Below are 22,272 nucleotides of genomic sequence, written 5' to 3'. Positions count from 1 at the left end.
AGACCAGATTATGATTTTTTTAATCATATAAAAATAAAGAAACCTATTACCTATACAGGAAAAAAAAAAAAAAAAAAAAAAAAATATATATATATATATATATATATATATATATATATATATATATATATATATACACACACCACAGTCACAGGTCACCAGCCCACCAATCAGAAACAGCTTCCTAAATGTTCCCCATCGGACCACTAATTACAGCCACCTGTTTACAATCTAATCTGGGTTATATAACACTGTTTGTTGTGCACTCTCCTTGTGGGATAGTGCCAGTACTGCTCTGAGAGGGGTGCTAGTTTTGCCTACCTTGGGTCCCCTTTTTGTTTTGTTAGCCTAGGTGTGTTAGCTCCTTCTGGTTCTCAACTCTAGCCTGCCTTGTATTATTATTATTATTTTTTTTTACCAACTTTAATGTCTAGGCCACTAACTATCCTCTTTAGGCATTTTATGCAACTTTTTGACTCCCAACTCACCTTTTTTACATCCAGGAGCATCCGGTTTCTATTTGAGACTTTACAGTTGTTAAAAGTGAAAACATAAAATTTCAGTCTGCCCTTAACAAAAACTATCGAGTTAAGCCATCATGAAAAGATACAGTTAAATCCTGGATGCATACCAGCACTCAACAAGCTCAACTTCTCATAACCTTACAGTGCTCCAGTCAGTATTCTGCCATTACTACTTAAAATGAAATTCATATGAAGACCAATGTAAGGTATAGTAGACGGCATGGCTTGAAATTAACACAGAGATTCAGAAAGGGTAGTAAACTCATACTGTGTTCTAACAACAGGCCAGCTGTATCACCTGTACCATCTGCCAGAGTTAGTTTGCAATAGTGTGGGCATGGAAGAACACTTGCATGTGTTCAAAAAACTTCAAATCAGAGGATTTCTAAAGGATTTCTAAGAACATTTAAACTGGTGGACACCTGGAATAAACAGAAAGCTGAGGTGTTGTATGTAAGAACTGAGCGAACACTGCTTTAACTGCTGGAAAGAGAGAACTCACTTGACTGGACTGCATTAATAAATGAGCTGAATTAGTTTTTCATTCATAAGCTGAGCTCATATGGCATGGGTGGCAAACTCATTTGAGATAATGGGCCACATTACACGCCATTCAATGTGTATGGCTGGACTGATTTTTATTGGGGAAAAAAGAATGACACTGTGTCAATTCTTAGTTAATGGAGAATTACATATCATTAGCACAAAGGGTTGGCTAAATTGGCTGAAGCGTACAAGTGGAAAAGTGGTTGACTGACTGACTGACTGACAAATTACAACTCTCTGCGACTGATAAAACACACTGACCTACAGACTAACAGTGTATTTACAGTAGGTGATCTGCACCATTCCCGAGCACATTACCCCTTCAAAGCCCGCTTCGCTTGACTAGTGTGATCGCTTCGTACTGTACTGAGCATGGTACAGTAACTCAGTGTTCCAACTATGGTTTTGGGTAAACACTTGTGGTGGAAATGCATTGTTCCAACAATGTAACAGAATGCTCTCTGGCACACATACTGTATGTGACCTTGTGTGTACATACAGAACCTATTCCATCATTTAAGTAGTGTTTTATGTTATACATAATGTAACATAGTACATGTTACATACAGATTACCATTCTTTAATTTATTATGGCCAAGATTGTCAAGCTGGTCTGACTTACCTAAAAATCTATAAGCTCCAGCCAGCTACGCACCATCTCTGACTAGCTTTGCACCATCTTGGTTTTACCAATGGCGGTCAAAACATTGCTCAGTCTTTATACAAGGAAATGGATATATTTTAAAAATAATAACAAAAGTACATTTAAATATTGTGAACAATTTTAACTGTTTACTGTTGGCTACTGAAAAATACCATTTCCTAATATTACCACAAAGCCATGCCATTAACAGGTGAATGCAATTCTTTATTTTATTCTCTATTTAATTATTTAGCTATTGCTTTTTTAAGCATTTATGTACTTGAACCATTGTTATGTTTCTGCTAATTAATTTAGATTAGAATTTGTATTATTTGTATTTGTGTTTTGCTTTTTTAGCTAACAAACGTAAGTCTAGTAGGTCTATTTGCTATTTAAGTGGGGGGAAATGAGCACAGATACAAAGATGGAAGGCACCACATGCCAACCAGAGTTACGGAATGACGGCACAGACCATAAACAGAATCGACTCAAATGTCAATAAACTGTGTTGCTGGTTCTGTATTGTTTGTTGCATTTTAAGGTGGTGCATTAGTGGATGGCTGTGGATCCACCGATTCTGATGTGTGTGAGTGTGGGTCTGAGGACTTGCTAGCAGGGGGTGCTAGCATGTTGGGCCCCATGAAAAAATATTATACAGGGACCCACCAATCCACAGCCCCAGGCCAAGCCAACCCTGAATGATGTAACATTGTGCATACAGTGGAATTCAATATTTGATGCTGAAAACTGATATGAAAAGTGCTAAATATCATATTTTGCAGTAATCACAGTGTTTACATTCATTTTTATTGTTCATAATAAAACAATAATGGAAGAAATACACTGAGCCCCTGCAATTTTGATAACTGTCCAGTTGGTAAACACACTGTCCAGTTGATAAACACATATACCTCCTTATTTAAATGGGAGAAGGACTGTGAAATGGGGACAGGGAGCCTGAAGCAGCTTCTGTCTGTCCTACTAAATTCATACTAAATGAGGGAGAACTCATTTCGTGAGATATTTAATAACTAGCGTTAGTCTGTCTTACTATGGAGTAAGACACCAGGTTCATTTCCAACCCTCACAGACAATGTTCATCTTTCTTCATAAAAATTGGGTGACATACTATCTTTGATTTCTTTGTTAGTGTTTCTGGTAAGCAAATTTTTCTGTTATGTGCAATGTGATGTTTCACTCCCCACTGGTTTGAGGGCAGACTTAACCATTTCTTGTAAATAGGAGGGGGCAGGCAAATCAGGCAATGCAGAGGATCTGGTGTTTACTTAATATATATATATTATTATTATTTTCTATCAAATAGTTCATGACTGATGAGTTTAATAGTTTTCGGTTGCTAGTAAATGAGAATGACTGAATGGAAAGTGGGGGCCTGAACTGGGCAATGACTCGAATGCTATCAGGGAAGGTAGGCTATACCTTTATGTCAGTGAGTATGAAGCCAGTTTTAGAGACATTAAAGAAAGAAAGAAGGACAGAAAGCACAAACTACTTGTACTCAGTCTTATATCTTTATTTGATAGAATTCTTCTCCAAAAGAATATGGCACAATATATATTGTAAATGTATTTCATATCATGGTTTCATTAGTGATTTTTGTGAACATCCAGATTTCTCCTCTGACCCTTTCCACAAAGAAATCGGTACCATTAGAAGTGTACAAACAGGAAGTCGGGTAGAAAGGGCAGGGCGAGGGAGGAGGAGAAGGTTGAGAGAGGACGGGAGGGGTGGAGAGGCGACGTTTAGATGACCTATAAACACATGTATTTACAACTGTGCCAAGTCACATAGAATGGTCATTTTATGTACAATGAAAACTTGGAGCGGCTAACAAACGACTGTTCTACTAAGTGTAAAGTCACAACCCACAGTGAAGGGAACGCACGATGAGGATCTACACATTTCTGCAACAGAAGATAAAGAGTTAAGTATGTACAGCAGACACAGGAAACACTCTTCCCATGTCTGTTTCGACCTGCTCTGACTTCTCAAAGTCAAAGCTCACTCTGTAAAGCCCCTCAGTATCACAGCCTAGAGCGAACATGCTGCATTTTTTCTTTGCATTTTTGGTTCTTCTCACAGGCCCCTCCTGGGTTCACAGGAGTGCCTGTTCTATCCTCGCCTGTTCTGCCTCCTCCGTTTCGTGTCTCACAGGCTAAATTGTCGTTACTCTGCAGCAACACTCCAGAGAAACACCTTAACAGTTTCCTTTGAGGCCAGCACAGGCATACGAGCACATTTTTAAGTCAGACAGTACACTCTCCCAGGCACCAGACGAGCGTGTGCCCAGCGACACACTAGTTCTTTGTCAAAAGTTAAAGGAAAGGGGAAAAAAAAACACAAAACATGGATTGAAGTGTCCGTTTTTTTATGTTAACATGCCTAGACAAGTTCCATTAGATATAGCTCTGCTCTACCGAGCTTCAGCACCTAACAATTAGAAACTTTCCCCAACTTTTATCATGTTCTGTCATCCCCCCCTCTCCCCCTCTCTCTCTTTCTCTCTCTGTCCAGGTAATTGAAAGCTCAGCTTGTCTGTGGCGGACTCTTGATTTAACATCCAATTATCCCTTGTTTCCACTGACAGATGCTCCGGCTCCAGAATCAATACTCTAGAGTCAGCTCCTCAGCCCAACAATAAGCTCACACTTTATATACAGCACATCTTTACAGCATTGAGTGGACATTTATAAAACCTCATACAAAAAGATAGATGTTTTTAAATACATACAATACAGTATGCTCCTGCGACGTCAGTATACCCCCCCCACCCATTTACTGGTTTGTTTGTTGACAGGTTGGCTCATCCCTGGCAGTAAAGTGTGTGTCTTTGGCAGCCATTTATACCCCCTCTCCAAAATTGCCGGTGTATGTATATGTGGCACACACTGTGGCTAAAAGTTTGTGGACACCCTTTCTTCTAAAATCAAGAGCTTTGCTGCAGTGACGGCCTGTACACTTCTGGTAAGCCACTAGATTTTGGAACATCCCTATGATAGGAATGAGAATCAGCCATGAAACACATTAGTGAGGTCAGGTACTGATGTTTGATGATTAGGTGCTGGATGGCACTGGGCATGGTGAGCGAAGGTTTCCTCCGGAGGATCCCATTCTGTTGACGGTGTGCATATTATACAAGCTGTGCATGTGCATTTAAGGGCCTGTGGTAGAAATGATCACACTTTTAGATAGCTGAATTCACTAATAAGAAGGGTCGTCCACAAACCTTTGGTCACTTAGTGTATGTCCTAACTGTGCTGCATAATAGCAGAGTATTTCACATTATGTAACACTCATTGCCACATGCTAAGGTTATTTTATATTTCATACACACAGTTTTAATCTCAATTTAGCCCAATGCCCCCTCCCCACCCATACACACATACACACACACACACACACACACACCCACACACACACACACACACACACAGCAACAAAGTACAACTCACACATGTAGTCTCAGTCCTCACACACACATTCTCTCTTATCCACACTCACATGCACAACAAATTTCATCGGTATGAAATGTTACAGTGAAGGCAGCCTCAAGTCTCCAGAGATGACCTGTCCGCAGGACTCCCACTCCTTCTTTAACACACACTCCTTCAATTTATTTTCCTCCCAGGAGCAGAGTGTACATACAGAGACAGCAAAGCTTTGGCAGGCCTATGAAGACCACTCATTATGTTACACTACTGCTGTAACTCAGACACAGACACAGAGCTGACACTCTGCATAAGCCAGTAGTTCACTTTAAAGGATCCTGTGCTTTTCTGTCAGTCTCCACAGACAGGTCTCACAACCACAGTCTCACATACACACCTGCACACACTGTAATCAAAGTCGTGGCAAAAGTAGTTTGAAAAAAGAAAAAAGAAAAAGGCAAAGGAATTAAAATAAATATATTATTAAATAATCAAAAGTTTAAATAATTCATCGTTGGATTCTGTAAGGCACTTGATGTCATTCTGCAACTGTAACAGGGGGGAATTATCCAGCAGCACAGGAGGAGGCTGACTACATAATTATCAAGCTCATCACTTCAGCTTCAGCTCCTGCTCCCCTGTCCACACACAAAATAGCACATTATTTAATCAAATGGTGCAGATAAAAAACATCTTATAGAGTATATTATATTTTATATTAAATATCATGGGATAAAATCATCTAACCATATATATGCTTAAAAAAAACAGGTGCCAAAAGGGTAAGTTGATGCCATAGAAGGTTTACTGCTGATTCAGTAAAAGACCTTTCTGGATGATGCAGCTTTTTTGGGTCTTCACCTACTGTAACTGTAATATTGTTGAACAGGACACGGGTATAGTTTTAAAAGATTAGATTAATACTTGCACTTTTACTCAATTACACAATTTTTACGTCTTACATTTTCATTGTAGACCTTCAAAGCACTCGTTACATATGTCAAAGACCTTTTCCTCTTTACATCTTGCCAGTCAAGTTCCTGTGCATATTATTATTTATAATATTTTATAAATAATAATTATATATTATATAATTATATATAATTATATATTTTATAACTTCAATCACTGTCTAGTAAAACTGCCCATAATTATGCTAATTCATCTTTGTATAAGGATCATTATGGCTCATTAGTCGTCACATCACACTCAGGCAGTTGGTTGAAAAGGGGGATAAAATATAGCTGTACATATTAGAGACTTAATCTATGGTTTAGACAAGGCAGATTTGCTAGTTTGGACTACATAGAGACTGCGTCCTGTGTCCTATATGCAGTTAGCAGTGTGCCGAGCCTGTAGCAGCAACAATAGAGACGCTATCCTCCCTATTATAGGTCAGTGGTGCATGAACATGTTTTTTTGAAAAACTATCATCGGGTTAGTTTAAAAATGCTGGGATATTTAAAGGAATCAACCATTGAAAAGTTCTTTTATGGCAACACTCCAATAACAACCCTTCAGCACCTGTTACTTTTAAAAGTGTGGGATAACAATCATGTAGAATAACCAAAATTATAAACCAAACCAGAATAAAAATGGAAGATCTTCAACTAGATCCTAGCCCTTTGAGAATTCTAGTGTGCTCTAAGTCTGATTTAGAAACAGCATGCAATTATGACAAGTGATTTAGACAGGATGAGTGATGGACTCTTTCCATGGCTCACTCGTTCAACGCGCTCCACTGTTGCGTGTGAATGCACTCGCACACTTTCTGCATATCTTTGCACCAGTCCCACGGTGGCATATCAGAGACAGGAAGACGCCTGCAGCCCTGACCTTGAACATGTCTGCCGCGTCTAAACAGGTGTCACCCAGAAAAGCTGAATGACACACTCTTTCTTCCTCATGCTCCCACTCTCGGAGACCCGCATGGCGTCTTATCAGGCGAGAACAGGGCACACAGCTCAAAGCAAAGAGCTGGCAAGGCCTTGCAGATGACTGCCAACCATTGCACAGCTCGACCCACCTGGCCAAGCGCATCTTATCACTCACACTCCTTCGTGTTCCATCAAACGCTGCTCCCCCCCTATCATAGTGCACTCAGTGCTATCATGCGCTGCTCTCCATTTTATCTTAGTCAAAAAGGTCAGAGCGAATGGCATACATGCATGTTTCACCATGTAAGGATGTGTTTGCACGTCGAGTGGCACGCAGGTCATGATACAAGCTTCGGAGAGTGACTCTAAGTGGAAAACCGAACCACCTGCCATTGTGAACACTCACTGTAACACTTGCTATCCCTGCGGCAGAGATTAGCAGCTATCGGACTGGTCCTTCACACTGCGTTAGTGACACAACTGCAATGACCGCTCTTACCGCTCTTATTCCTCACTCAGCAGAAGGGATGCAGCCCCCCCCCCCATCAGGGGAAAGAGGACGAGGTGTATGTGTGTGTGTGTGTGTAGGGGGGGGGGTCGGTTGGGAGTGAGGAGGGAGTGCAGGAGGCAGGGGAGTGCGACAGGCGACATGCAGACACATATCCACTTATCAGTCTGACGGATGGGAAAGCTGTGGACCTGGCAAACTGCCACGGCTGGCCTGTCTTTCTCACACTCACACACATATTACAGAGAACGGCCCATCGAGTAAAGCCCTCAAACCTCTTCCATTATGCTGTCAGAGTGGTGAAACCACAAAGCTGGAGTGAGAAAGCACAATGGGGCCTATATGGGACTTTACATTAGTGTTTAGAACAGGTATGTGGACCCTCGGGATGGACAATATGGCATAAAAATGATTGAATGAATTGAATTGAATGGTTTTTTTAAGGTTTGGTAAGTGGAAACAGGTATCAGTGGTGCCCCATTCTGGTCCTGGATATCCACATGAATAAAATCAGTACCGTTGGTATTACACCAGCACAGTTATTGCCAACAGTACATACCCATGATATGCTCTGAAAAACTTTTTTTATGTTTTTTTAAAAAAAAAATTATATCATAATGCCCATCCCAAGCAGACCCACTGGCTTTCCATTATCATACTAAGCAAATGTTGAGATAATAACTGAAAGGTGGTTTAAAAAATAAATTCAAATTAATGAATGACGGTTTTGCTAATTCCTAAAAAATATGATCACATGCTAGATGTGAGAGGAGTAGGCCTCACTGTGTGGTGTATACAGTCGAGAGAGCTGAACCTTTTTTAGCTTTAGCAGCTTTCTGTCAACTATTGATGACTGCAGCCACAGAGAGGCTGGGTGGTCCATTGTGGGCTGTGGTCCATTGTGATGAGGGCATAATCATGGAAATGTCACCACAGCAAACATATGTGAGGGGATGTAGTGCCAAAAAAGGCTTTTGTTTTCTCTACATCATTGTTTCCATCATTGGTTTTGGTGGTTCTTCTTTATTGATGAATAATCTTACCAATAAACTTTATTTAAGTATACAAGCCTTATTGTGATATTTAGAAAAAATCGGAAATCCATCTTTTTATTTGCATATGCAAAAATTGTGTCCAAAAAGTGCCCAAAAGGTAAGTTTATTGTAGACACAGGTGTTACACTACACATTTACAGCCATATAATCTCCAGAGAAAATCACTGGAAGTAAATTGGGATGCACTGGAGCAGCTGCACACTAGTGTAAAATTTCCCTGCGTAATGCCAAAGATTAGCTGTGGGGGGTGCGTAAAGCTCCTCCCCATTGAACTGAGGAGCAGTAGAAGTGCCTCTAGAAACCTGATGACGCCTTGTCAAATACCTTTGAGACAAAGTACAGCGTTGTTGCAAGCTAGACTTAATTGGCCAACATTTGTGCTGACCTAACTAATGCTTTTGTGCCGGAATAATCAAATCCCAATGGCAAAGTTGCAACATCTCGTGGAAAGTCTTCCCAGTAGAATAGAAGCTGTTACTTTGGCAAAAGGTTGGTCAGTTCCCCAGTAATGCCATTAATTTTCGAAGAAATGCTGAGTGAGCAGGCATCTGGGTACTTTTGGGCATGTAGTTTACTTTCAAGAAAAGGCGTTCACTCAGGATTGTGTCAGTGCATCTGCAGGAGTCTGCACTACGAAGAGTATGTCTATGGAGAGGTAAATGTCCATGTGGCTGTGAAACTTGAAGAAATGGGGAAAGCAATTTGCAGGTGACAAACTGATAATGAAACATGGGGAAAGATAATTGTATGGGTAAAAGATAGAAAGAGAGAACCTGGGGGATGAGGAAGGGAAAGGAAGGCTGTGCGAGGAGACTGCAAACAGAGGGATGGAGCGATATGTATATGAGTATGGGAGAAGGGAAGCGCTAATATAAATAGCAGAAGCCCTGTAAGCATTCCCTGCTTGCTTAAACAATGTCTCGCTTTACGTGGATTTGTGGCTGAGGAGATTAAAGCGTGTGGGACAGTAAGTGGAGAAGGCAACCACTGAGCCTGCAGAGCGTGTAATGTATAATCTTCAATCTCGCACAGTGTTCAGAATCATCAGCTAATCTGATCCATTTCACCGTGAGATTCCGTTATTACTCCGGCCCACATCGCTCCATATCGCTCCGCTAACGGCGACGGCCCCTTCTGTTCCAAAAACTGCAGCCAAAATCTTCAAATTTAAAGTTCTTAAATGGTTCTTGGCTTGGACAAAAGGTCTTAGGAAAGATATTTAAAATGCTTGACTTGGTGTAGAACCTTTACATTATGTGGAGGTTCTTTTAACGTTTAAAAAGTTCTTCACATTTCTTCACAAAAAACAAACGTTGGGTTGTTTATGGAGCCGAAAGTTGTTCTTCTATTACATCGCTCCAAAGTACACTTGTTAGCAGCTTTAATAGCTTTAATTTGAAGTGTGTATTAAAATAACTGACCCTTCTATTCACTCTACCCAACACCACGGCAATCAGCTGCTTCACTCTGTCCAACACCACTGCAATCTGATCATTAATTTTACCCAACACCACTGCAATCAGACAATTTACCCAACACATCACCCCTGCAATCTGATCCTTCACTGTACCCAACAACACTGCTCAGTTGCTTTACTCTAACCAACACCACTGTAATCAGCTGCTTTACTCTACCCAACACTACTGAAATCAGCTGTTTCACTCTGCTCAACGCCACTGTAATCAGAGGCTTCACTCTACCCAATGCCACTGTAATCAGCGGCTTCACTCTACCCAACGCCACTGTAATCAGCTGCTTCACTCTACCCAATGCCACTGTAATCAGCGGCTTCACTCTACCCAACGCCACTGTAATCAGCTGCTTTACTCTACTCAACACCACTGCATTTAGCTGTTTCACTCTACCCAACACCACTGCAATCAGCTGCTTCACCATAGCTGCTTCACTCTACCCAACACCACTGCAATCAGCTGCTTCACCATAGCTGCTTCACTCTACCCAACTACTCAGAAACACCCTCTGCTTTAAAATTACAGACACAGATTGCAGGTCAACACCTTCAGCAAATGTGTAAGCATGTATTTGAGATGATGTCTCAAGCATTAATATTAGTGTTGCGGCTTCTACTTCAAATATGACGTGCTGAAGGATAACGGGAGATTTTTTTAGATAGACTACATTGTCAACCACATAAGCAGGCACTGCTTTGCAATGAAATGGATGAAATATCTAGCCCTTTTATTTCACAAGGCCAAGGCCTGTGATTTAGAGTAACCCCCATTCCGGGGTGATCACACACACACAAAAACAAACACCCACAGACACACAGATACATACCCACCTGTCTCATACAATAGCAGTCAAGAATGAAATTCCATTTCCTTCTGTGGATCAAATAGCGCAGAACAAGATGCAAGAGTCCACGCTGTCACACAAAGGAAAGATCAGGTGATGCAACTCAAGCCAACATGAGCACCTCTGCTCATACATATGCAGACACATCCATACTCATGCATTCATACTACTGCATTCGCACCATGTAGCCTTCCCTCGGACCAGTCTCTCACCCTCTCACATGTCATTACCCTTAGAGAAAAGCACAGGATCTCTCCAGAACAGTACTGCTAGACTGGAAGCATGCCTTTGCCACCTGCTGCCTTCATGAATGGAAACCCTGCCACAGGCATGCTAGCATAAGCACTCATTTACATGTCTGCATAATTCATAAGAATGCAGGGAAGTAGTATCCATGCTAAAAGTCTCCTGAAGACACAGGGTTGGTTTTAGCGCTTTGTCTTATTGATCGGTAACAGCGCCAGACAGTTCATTGTTTCTAGCCATTTTGTTTTCCTGCCACCGCTTGACACTGCATCCCGCAATTGCGCGCGATGTGTTATGAAAAACCCAAGTGTAAAATCCCGAGCCCAGAATAATGGCTCTGTATGAAAGAGTCTCTTCACCCTGCTCCTCCATCATCATTTTAAAAGCTTTTAATTTGCATCTCTGGAGGCCTGAGCACTCAAAGCTCTTACATGTGGATATGCCAGAGTGGCTCTCCAATAGCTCTCTCAGGTCTGAGCCAGTACAGCAACACACACACACATACACACACACACATACATACATTTCACCCTGCTACCTAACACTGTCCCATACATGTTGCCAAACAACATATGCTATACATGGTTTTATACACATATGTACAATATTAGTTTATACTGAAGTCCAAACACTAGGTTTGATTGTTCAGTCAGCCCTATTGTCCCTTTAATCAGTGAAGAATTATAGGGTGCAGGTTGTAATCTTAACACTGCACTCTAAAAATGAGTCTGTATTCAGCTATGGTACTTTAAACGACCAGGTTAAGCATTGAATTTCTCACTGATATATTTGAAACTGACAATTTTACCTATATATATTACTGATTTATAAAGCACTATGTTCTCTGATGTCATATCTATTTCTTAATTCCTTTTTTTTATTTCATGACCTCATGATCTCAGTAATACCTCTCCTGGTCTGTATGCAAAGCCTACAGCAATATTCACCTCTCAGAGTTGCAATCAGTTCTGTGTAAAGTGCTACAACAGGTTATTGAAAACAGAAATACACAATACAGAACACACACTAAACAACAACGCATCCAGTTGCCATTCACACTTTGCACACACTCACACACACATACACACACTTCTCATGCATTCCTGCCCAGACAGTCTCATACAAGCATTCAATCACACACATGTACTCATATCTGAGCTCATCTGGCTGAGCGTATGTTTTTATACTGACAAAGCAGAAGCTGTTTGAAGGTCTTTTTGAATGTGGCATTGCAGAGAGCGTAGCATGCGGGATTGATGGTGCTGTTGATGTAGCAGAGCCAGTATCCGATGGTCCACACCGTGTTGGGTATGCAGCTTGAGCAGAATGTGTTGATGAGGACCATCACGTTATAGGGTGTCCATGTGGCAACGAAGGCCACCAGGATGGCCATGATGGTGCGGGTCACCTTCTTCTCCCGGGAAGGAGCTGCTTTCTTCTTCTTGGGAGGCTGCTTCGTCATCTTCACAATCTTTCGTGTCACATGGTTCTGCTTTTCGGTCGCCGGCACGATCTCAACTGTGGTGTTGGAAGGGGTGTAGCAGTCTCCTTTGGGCGACTTGGTGACGATCTTAATGCAGGTGAGCTTGGAGCCGCCGGCTTTGGTGCGGTGCCGTGCAGGTGCCTGACTGTCGTTGGCTCTGGAAGGCACCGCCTCCTCATCCTTCTGATTGGCTGTAGCCCCACTACCGGAGGTGGAGTCGTTGGAACTCTCTTTCTCCTCGACTGGGACGCAGTTGTTCCTGGCCCCGTCCTCTTCCTCCCTGCCGGCGCTGGATGGTCCTTTGCCATTCTGCAGCTTGCTGTTGTGCTGGTTGGTCACGTCATCCGTGGTCTGGGTCTGCCCCCGATCGGGGTCTTCCACCACCATGTTGTTATTTTCGGGTTTGCTGGCCACAATGCTGCGGGTCTGGCTGGGTGAGGCAGGCCCGACGTTGGCCCCCGAAGGCTTGCGGTTGTCCTTCTTGACGCGGCTCTTGCTGGCGCGGGAGATCTGCCAGTACAGAACCATCATAATGATGACAGGCAAGTAGAAGGCAGCAATGGCTGTGCCGAAGGTGACAGCAGCGTTGGAGAAGAACTGAATATAACACTCTTGCTCTGGCACCGTGCGTCCACCCACGATAAACTGCCAAAACAGGATGGCAGGAGCCCACAGGATAAAGGACAGCACCCAGGCAGCAGCAATCATCATCCCTGCCATCTTTGTTGTCCTCTTCACGGGGTAGCTCAGTGGCTTGGTGACGCAGAAGTAGCGGTCAAAACTGATAATCAGCAAGTTCATGACTGAGGCATTGCTCACCACATAGTCTAGAGCCAGCCACAGGTCGCACACCACAGGGCCCAGCGGCCAGTAGCCGATCACAATATAAACGGTATAGAGGTTCATGGAGCAGAGGCCGATGATGAGGTCAGCACATGCCAGGCTGAACAGGAAGTAGTTGTTGACAGTCTGCAAGCTTCGGTTGACCTTAATGGAGAGCATGACCAGGATGTTCCCGATCACAGTGACCAAGCTAAGGGAGCCTGCAACCAGCACAATGAACACCACCTCCACTGTCTTATACGAGCTCGTCACCTCCGTCTTAACGCATTCCGTATCATTGCCATCGGAGGCATTACAGAATGTTGAGTTTAGTCCATCCATCTGTCCCTGCCTCAGGTGTAGCTCTACGGTCCACAAGGTGCAGTGCTCACAAGCCTTCACACCTACACACGAAAGATGGAGAGAAAGGAAGAGACACACTTTACTATTGGCTGAATTATTGTGTAAACATATTATACAGCAGGGCGAACCCCTCTTTTTTTGTGAAATTCACTTTGATGAATTAAAATAAAATTAGCTCAGGTAAAGACGGTGGTTATCTAACTGGTATGCCAAGAGGGTTTTTTGTCTGTCATGAATAAGATATTGTTGGGGTTACTGGTGGCCCGCAATGTGTCACTCAAAAGTTTTCAGAGCACCAATTAAAGGAGTTCTAAGTGTAAGTGGTGGCAGTGGAGCAACCAGGCACCACGACCTGGGGGATGGTGGACTTTTATGAGCTAATGCAAGCAGGAGAGAGTACAGTAATGAAACTGCATACAGCGTGGGCTACTTACACTTTACACAGAGCCAGTTGATCTCAGCCTGCTAGTCAAGTGCATATGTTTTCCATTAGGCTAATCACTTAAAACTCTGTCAACACTGAGACAGTGAACAGACCTGCACACATCATGTTGGGATCTCTTGCTGGCACCATATAAGCAGAAGATTTTTGAGAGAGAGTCTTATCAAGAAAGTGTCTCTGTCTCTTTCAAATCTCTTTCACAACATCTTTACCATCTCTACTACAACAGTTATACAATTAGGGAAACGATTGAGGATGAGGTGGGGTGGTGATCATTCAACATCCTGCTTTCATTAACAATCTTGTTGCTAAATGCAATCAAATCTCCCCAGCAATGCTTCAAAATCTAGTAGAAAGTCTTCCCTGGGCAGTAGAGACAGTTAGTCCTGTATAAGCTTTTTTTAATACACTTGATTTCAGGAGAAACAATGAGCAGGTGTGTTAGAGCATAGAAAACACAAAACTGTGAAAGTATGCCTTTGGGACTGTATTCTCTTATTAACAAACAGGTTATTTTACACAGTATTTTATACTGGAATTAAATATAGGGCTCTGTATAAGTGAGTGTGGTTCCAGGTGATACATTAAGGTGAAGCTTCAGATATTAGAGTAATTACAGTACTTCTTTAGCTATCAACTAACAATAAGCTAATTTGCACTGACACTCATTGACACTGTCACTGTTTTGACAGGACTGCCACCTTTTTACACACTGTCTGTGAGACTCACACAATTGGCTCTATTCACATGCATTAACCATTTCACCATTTCTTGCATATTTATAACGACCAATCATTCCTCCAAAGTAATCGCTGGATAAATATGACTACAGCTGCCGCTCTGGAGAAGATAAGAAGAGCACCCAAAACAACCTCCACCTAACCCTTGCCCGTGCAGGCCATTTGGGGCCGGACTAACCTTAATCTCCAATTTAAAAAAAATGGTTTTTGACAGCTCTGGATTTCATGTTTGTAGCAATTGCTTTCTGTGGACCATTTCTGTTGATCTGCTCATCATAAAGTGCTCACATAAAGGGTAGTTGAAAAAGTGTGAAAAATTAATACAAGGGTTTTTTATTCAATATCAATTTCTATGTGAATAGCATTCATTTTAAGAAATCATTGCATTTCAAAAATTATTAGACTTTAAATAGTTGAAAAGATGATCCAGTATGTCTAAATTAGATGAAGGTTTAGGTTCTATACATGGGTTTAACAGGACGGCTAAGGCTACTAGGCTAAATCATTTATATGCATGCAATATAATTTGCTATGTAATGTATCACTGGGCTTATAGTTTGTAGATAGCTTTAAGCGAGTATACAATTGCTCAGTCTTCATCCACACATATCCTCGAAACCATCACATCCTCGTTTTATATGCAGATAGAGCTGTAAAAAATTAATTGAAAGATAACTTCTAAGAAGTGTTTAGACATAGAAAGTTTTTTTTTTATCATTCTGCTTTTAACATTGGCTTTAAAGTTGACACCATGGTCAGACTTTGATCCACAATGCTCTTCAAATTCCTGCACAGCCTTTTGCTCTTAACTCTGCTGTTGCTTGTGTGTGTGGTAGGCTTTTACATCTAGGCCTGTGCCTGAGATTTAAAAGGACATAGCCTACCCTAGAAGTGCTGTCACTGATTCTTGTCTTTCATGTGTGGGGTCACACCTGTAGAGTCACACTACAGATGCACTATACAGATGGACTAGGCTTGTCTGCTGTGGTTCATGATGCAGAGAGAGTTGTGTGCAGGTGTGTATGTGTGTGTGTGTGCCATTATGGCTCATAAGGCATGGGGTGTATGTTGTGTGCGATAGCTCAGAATGCTGAAGGGTCATAATGGTCAGATGGTGCTTCTTCTGTTCTCTCTTGGTCTGCCTCGCTGCAGTGCACTGATTCATCTCCAGTGTAAGAAGTTCTTATCTGTAGAACTGTGTTGAAAGCAGCAGCGTTTTCCTTGTGGCAATGTTTGGAACTGGGGCCTGCAGTTCTATTTCTGACTGTAAGTTTAAATGCCTGACACTTTTGCTCCACACTGTTTTGTTTTGTGGTCTTTAAGCCCTTGCCCCAGCTCAGTTCTGCTCCTTTGCTCACAATGTTAAAAGCCCTGCAACTGGCAGCCACTTGTTCACCACTGCAACAACAAAAGGCTTCTGCTGTTTCAACAAATACTGATGGGGAATTCAAAGATCAGGATTAACATGGGGAAAAAAGTTGATTCCAGAGTTTAAGGGTGAGTATGACCTTGTGTTTATGTTCCCTTTCTCTCTCTCTCTCTCTCTCTCTCTCTCTCTCTCTCTCTCACACACACACACACACACACACGCACATATATACACTCTTATGCTATGGTGGATGTGACCTCCTGAGTGTTCCAGGGCTAAAGTAATGATTAAAGATGAGGTTATCTGGCTGAGCAGAGCTACCAGCACACACTCTTATTTTTCCCCATTAAAAACTTGGCCTTATTTGCCACTCTGCCCCCAAACTCTGCATTACTGTTGAAAATGGACTTATCTTCAGTGCCAGAAGTCCCTAATCATAGCATTACGCATTCGGCTAAGCACAGCTAATCCCAATAAAAACACTAAAGTCCAGCAGTCTGTGCATTATAAAAAGGAAAATAGCACAACAATGCCAGCAGGCTCCACTTCAGACATTCTAATCAATGCAGTGTACAGCTGCCTGCACAAGCCATGCATTTGAGTGCAGTAAAAATTGATCTGAAGGTGAAGATTTGAGTGCACTGTGACTTGTTAAATCAATTACAATAGATTATAATAATCTTTCAAAAGTTTTTGGTCCTATTCTCCAACTACTGGGCCCCAAAACTAAAGAAGGACGCCCTAAAACCATAACCGCCATAACAGTCTAATAGTTCTTTTTTTAAAAGGCTAGCATGTCTATTCATTTGTAACTTGATCTGACTAATAATTTATTAAGCAGAGAGATAAAAAAAAAAAAACTTTCTTTCTAGTTCTTTTAAATGTTCACATTTGGACACTTTGGGCTAGGTTCTGCTTCTAGTAGGTAGGTTTTAAGAACGTGTAGGCTGGCGATGTTCAGTCATGTTCAGCCATAGCATCATAGCATAATATATGTACAGAGTATTTATAGAGTATGTATAGTGTAAGTATAGAGTATGTATACTGTATGTATAGTGTATGTATAGGTTGTGTGTAGTGCATGTATAGTGTATGTATAGTGTATGCATAGTGTGTGTTTAGTGTATGTATAGTGTATTTATAGTGTGTGTTTAGTGTGTGTATACCACTCAGAGCCCATGTAATGTTTAAAAGTGTAAAGTTTAGTTTAGGGGCTATTTTCCTTGCAAAATGTACTATCTGTCATGGATATAATGGATTTTAAAGAATACGTTTTAGGGCAAAGCCTTTATAGTGACTATATTATAAAACAGTGTCTCGTGGCAGGTAATGTGTTTGAAACTTTCTATGATGCTGCATTAAACCCTACAGACGTCAGGTTCCTATTACGATCACTGTGTACGATTTTGAGTGTTTCACACCAAATCACTTGGGATGACTTTGTTTACACCTTATGATTTCATAATTGTAATGATGTTGTTATTATTATTCATCTGAAATGATCCTCTCTCTCTTTCTCTCGCCTTATTCTCACATTATCTCTCCTTTTCTCTTTCCTGCTCCTCTCCATGTCTGGAGTGGTAGATGCACGTGCTACTCTCTGAGGGACAGTAGAAGTCATTTAGTGGTGATGTAGCTGCTGGACATGCAGCTCTGCTCCCGCAGCTCATTTCAGTGGTTTGCTCAACATCCATATAATAATCTAATATGCCCTGAAGGGATACGCCGAAGTGCCTTGAGTGCCATTACTCTCTCTCTTCTTTTATTTCTCTTGTGTATTAAAAGGTTAAGAGAGTATTAATGTCACAAACAAATAGCAGATAGATAGTTTTCCAGAGATGAAGGAAAACCTAAGTCTAAGTCAAGCCACACATTTTCCCAGCGTTTATTCACAAGTAATGGGCTAATACTGCTAAATGATTGCTACTCCTGCAGAACAAATGGATTTAGTGCATAAACAAATACAAGTGTCATTATTATTGATACTGGTATTATTGGTGTCTCCTGTGCTTGGTATAGTGCCAAACAGAGGTTCCCAAACTCCATTCTCCATTCTACAGGAATCCTCAGTAATATTCAGACTTCAGTATTCAGTGTTGTTCAAGCTATATGCCTGGGTTTCTCAAAATCACTGTGTAATGGTAGAGAATGCATTTAACCATTTAAAATGAGCCTAATATGACAAAGCTTTTGTCAATAGGCTGCTCTGTACTGGGATGCCCCTTACTGCCAGCATCCATTTCACCGGAGTGTTACGAGAAATAACCAGTCACCACAGACCAAAAGGGATTATTCCAGAGACTCATAGCAGACACACTATGACCAAATAGTTTGAAAACAGACTATAGTGCATCCTTCTTTGGAGGTTCTTCAACTTGAAACTGTGGAGGAGCTTTGAGGTGCTTTGAGGGAAGGTTTTTTTTAAAAAAGAAAAAAGTTCCTCAAAGCACCTTAAGAGGTTTCAAGCTGAAGAACCCTCAAACATTCCTCAAGGACCTTATACTTTAACAGTGTGGGTAACAGATTGGGGTTTAAAATATCCCCACACATGAAACTGTAAGTTAAACTAAATGCCTTAAATGTAAATACTTCCTGTCCTTTCTCAGCAGCCAACACTTTATAATGAATGACTAATTAATAACTGAAAGTCCGGAATTGTACAGAAACAGAATTGTCTGAAGGATACAAGTAAAAATGACCTGCAGAAGTTTTTCTTCCAACAGCGAGACAGGGGTAGTCTAGTGCTCAATGTACTCCTATGTCTCTGTAGTGTTTTATAGAGTGGATGAGAGGGGTTCTTCATGACCACTGACATCTTTGCCAGTATTCTCCTCTCCACCACCTTCTCTAATGGGTCCAATTTAGCCACAAGGACTGAGCCGGCCTTTCTTTTTTAGTCTGTTACAGTTACGGTGTCCTTTACTGTAATACTGTTGCTCCAGTACCCAACAGTAAAACAATGACACTTGACACTACAGACTCATATGAAGTTAACCATGTAAGGTGGGAACCAGCAGCAATGAAGCAGGGATGGCTCTGGCCCTCCTTGTAACGCCTGTTTACATTCACTTTCCATCCTAACTCTAGCTTAGTCTTAAGCACCCTTAAGTTCTCACCCTGGATGATATCAGGAGCTGGAGGAGACTTTGTCTTCTTGTTATTTATCTGAAGTTGGTTGCACTGCCACAAGTCCACAAAGCTGTTCACCAGACTCTTGTACTCCTCCACTTTCCCCTTATTATTACACTCCGCAAGAACACTGTCTGCTGGGAACTTTTGTGAGAACTTAGGTGGCATGTCTCTGAGTCATCAGAGGTGTAAAAGGTAAAGAGAAAGGGAACGAGAACAGTCCCCTGCGGAGCACCTGCGCTGCCTACAGTTTGTTCTGACACACAGCTCTGCAGTTGCACGTACTGGGGCCTGCTGGTCAGGTAGCTGGTGATCCAGGACAACAGGGCACTATGCACCTGCGTTGCACTCAGCTTGTCCCTCAGCAGGAGCGTCTAGGCACTAGAGGAGTATAGAAACATGACTCTTGCAGTGCTCCCTTCCATCTTCAGGCGTGAGAAGCTCTGTGCTGTGCAGCGGATTGATCACGGCATCATCAACCACCACATGTGGCTGATAGGGAAATTTTAAAGGGTTTAATGCTGTGCACACATGTGTTCTAAGGTGAAGGACAAGCCTCTCCAGTAAGTTCATTTGCATTTTTTAATGGCTGATGTTGGCACATGGAGTATATGTTGACTCTCCAATGAAAATGGTGGCACAGTCACACCATGACTTAACTTAAAGCAGACGAACAACAAACTTGATTCTGCTTGTGTACTGGCAATGAGAACTAGAGCCCATTGTTTATTCAACTTGTTGGGCCATGTGTGGTGATGTTCCTAGGGTGTGACACTGAACTGTTACTGGTCAAGTCAATTCCTGGCCAAAAAGCCATTTCAGGTTGGCTGAAGCTCAATATTTAGTTTTGTGCAACTTTGTTCCTATATAAATATTCAACAAATACAGCCATCATGCCCACATCAATGCTACATTTATATGCAGCCTAACTCCACTGCAGTGCTCCTGTTCATTATTTTTCATGAGGAATGTGAATTTCCAGGCATATTCAGGCATATAGTACATCTTGTTTGTTTGTCTGTCAACAAATATGCCCAAGTATTTCGAAACAAAAATGGTCATGTGTTTGGATGTTTCAGCCTTTAGAAGACCAGTCTTCAACCCGATTTGCCACTGCTGGAAAGGTCACAAAACGACGTTTTTAGAGGGCTTTACCAAAGCTGGTCCTTATCACTCTCTCCCCTGTGATACAGAAGAGAGTCTGAATAGGGCTACATGCAGCCTAATAATTAAAAACTGTAATGAAAGCATGCATTACAAGAATGTAAAAACTTGTGCAGCAGTTAATCCAGATGATATATTTTGTAATATATAAGTAAATAATGATGATATGGTCATTTATTTTCACTCAGAGACTTGAAGCAAACACTTAACATACATGTTAACAGTCTTGATGAACTGCTACAAAACTTTACAAAAGATGAAAGATTATAGAGGAAAAATATACAGAACAAATCCTAGTCAACAAATCAGTCAATTTCATTATTGTATTCATTTCCTTGTGCGTGCCATTTCCAGTTCCAAGTGCAATGTAGCCCCACACTGTGGCATAATAGCTGTCATAACACTGTAGCCTAAAATAACTTACATATAACTTAATAGATTCCTCTGAGTGGTTAGCACTTAGCGACTTTTCCCTCCTAGGTAACTGTGCTCTCTTGGACATAGATGCCTGTGGCATTGCTGGGATTCAAACCCAGGACTCTGAAGAAAGCATGCAACGCTCTTCACACTTTGCATCACTAAAGATACCATGATGGTGCTGGGTGATATGCAGTCAGGTCCATTTATATTTGAACAGTGACACAATTTGTGTAATGTTTCCTCTGTGCACTTCAGTTGACACCACCAAGAACACACTCTCTGAGGTAGGCATCTCATTATCAAAGTCGTACGTTTGTACGTTTGAAAGATGTAAATACAAAGGGTTTACTTCAATAAACAAACCACTGTTAACACTCCAGAACAGAGAAGTCAGATTAGACTGATTGAAAACATCCAAAAAGCCCTATCCAGTTCTGAAACTGAGAACTTTCTTATGAAGGGTTCATGATATTAAGCAATACCACATAATCTGTCAAACATGGTGGAGCCGCTGTCATTGCACAGGCATGTATGGCTGCCAGCTAAACTGGGTCACTGGTGTGTATTAATGGTGTGACTGCTGATAGCAGTAGCAATCTGCTTTGATTTAGTCAAATTGTGCCAAAGTAAGAGGATAGCACTTTACTGTACAGATGGATACTGTCTCAAAACATACCGCTAAAAGAAATCCAAGAGCTTCTTCAGCCAAAGAAATGGAATGTTCTTAAATGGCCGAATGCTACTGTACTTATAAATATAGTATTGATTCAACTTCAATAATACAATATTTATATTTACAATAGATTTGAAATTATTTGCTTAAAGTTAAAGAACTCATGATTGCTAGATTATGATACTCAATCTATGCTAATAGAATCTCATACTTTCAAGCTGGTTCTGACTAAAGGGTTTTTTCTGTCCCTAAATATCACACCAACGTAAATCTTACATAACACATTTCTACTGACCTGGCAAAAAAGATGACACTATTTTATGCAACAGATCATAATCACTGGTACTTTACAATCAATAATACCAGTATGCTAACACTGAAAATCAAGATTATGGTGTATACCAGCATAGACAGTATATTGTGTGGTTTTTATGTAAGAGTTAAGCACAATTAAACTGCATGAATCCAGACGAAATAGATGTTAGTGTTTAAAAAAAACACTT

At 41.3% G+C, this 22,272-nt stretch overlaps 1 protein-coding gene across 6 annotated transcripts in view; it reads right to left on the bottom strand.

Annotated features, from left to right (window-relative positions):
- Nucleotides 1–3,232: 3,232 nt before the first annotated feature.
- Nucleotides 3,233–22,272, bottom strand: part of chrm2a (cholinergic receptor, muscarinic 2a) — a 120,821-nt gene continuing 101,781 nt past the window's right edge. For all 6 annotated transcript variants that reach the window (XM_072672444.1, XM_072672448.1, XM_072672446.1 and 3 more), the window contains one exon: nt 3,233–13,873. In XM_072672444.1, the coding sequence (XP_072528545.1) occupies nt 12,324–13,811 (1,488 nt within the window). In that variant the 5' untranslated portion in view covers nt 13,812–13,873 and the 3' untranslated portion in view covers nt 3,233–12,323. The remainder of the gene's footprint in view (nt 13,874–22,272) is intronic.

This window comes from Salminus brasiliensis, chromosome 2 (assembly GCF_030463535.1).
Source record: "Salminus brasiliensis chromosome 2, fSalBra1.hap2, whole genome shotgun sequence".
In the NCBI taxonomy this organism is placed as follows: Eukaryota; Metazoa; Chordata; class Actinopteri; order Characiformes; family Bryconidae; genus Salminus; species Salminus brasiliensis.
The sequence above is the reverse complement of the archived record's forward strand: the minus strand, read 5'-3'. Positions and strand labels throughout refer to the sequence as shown.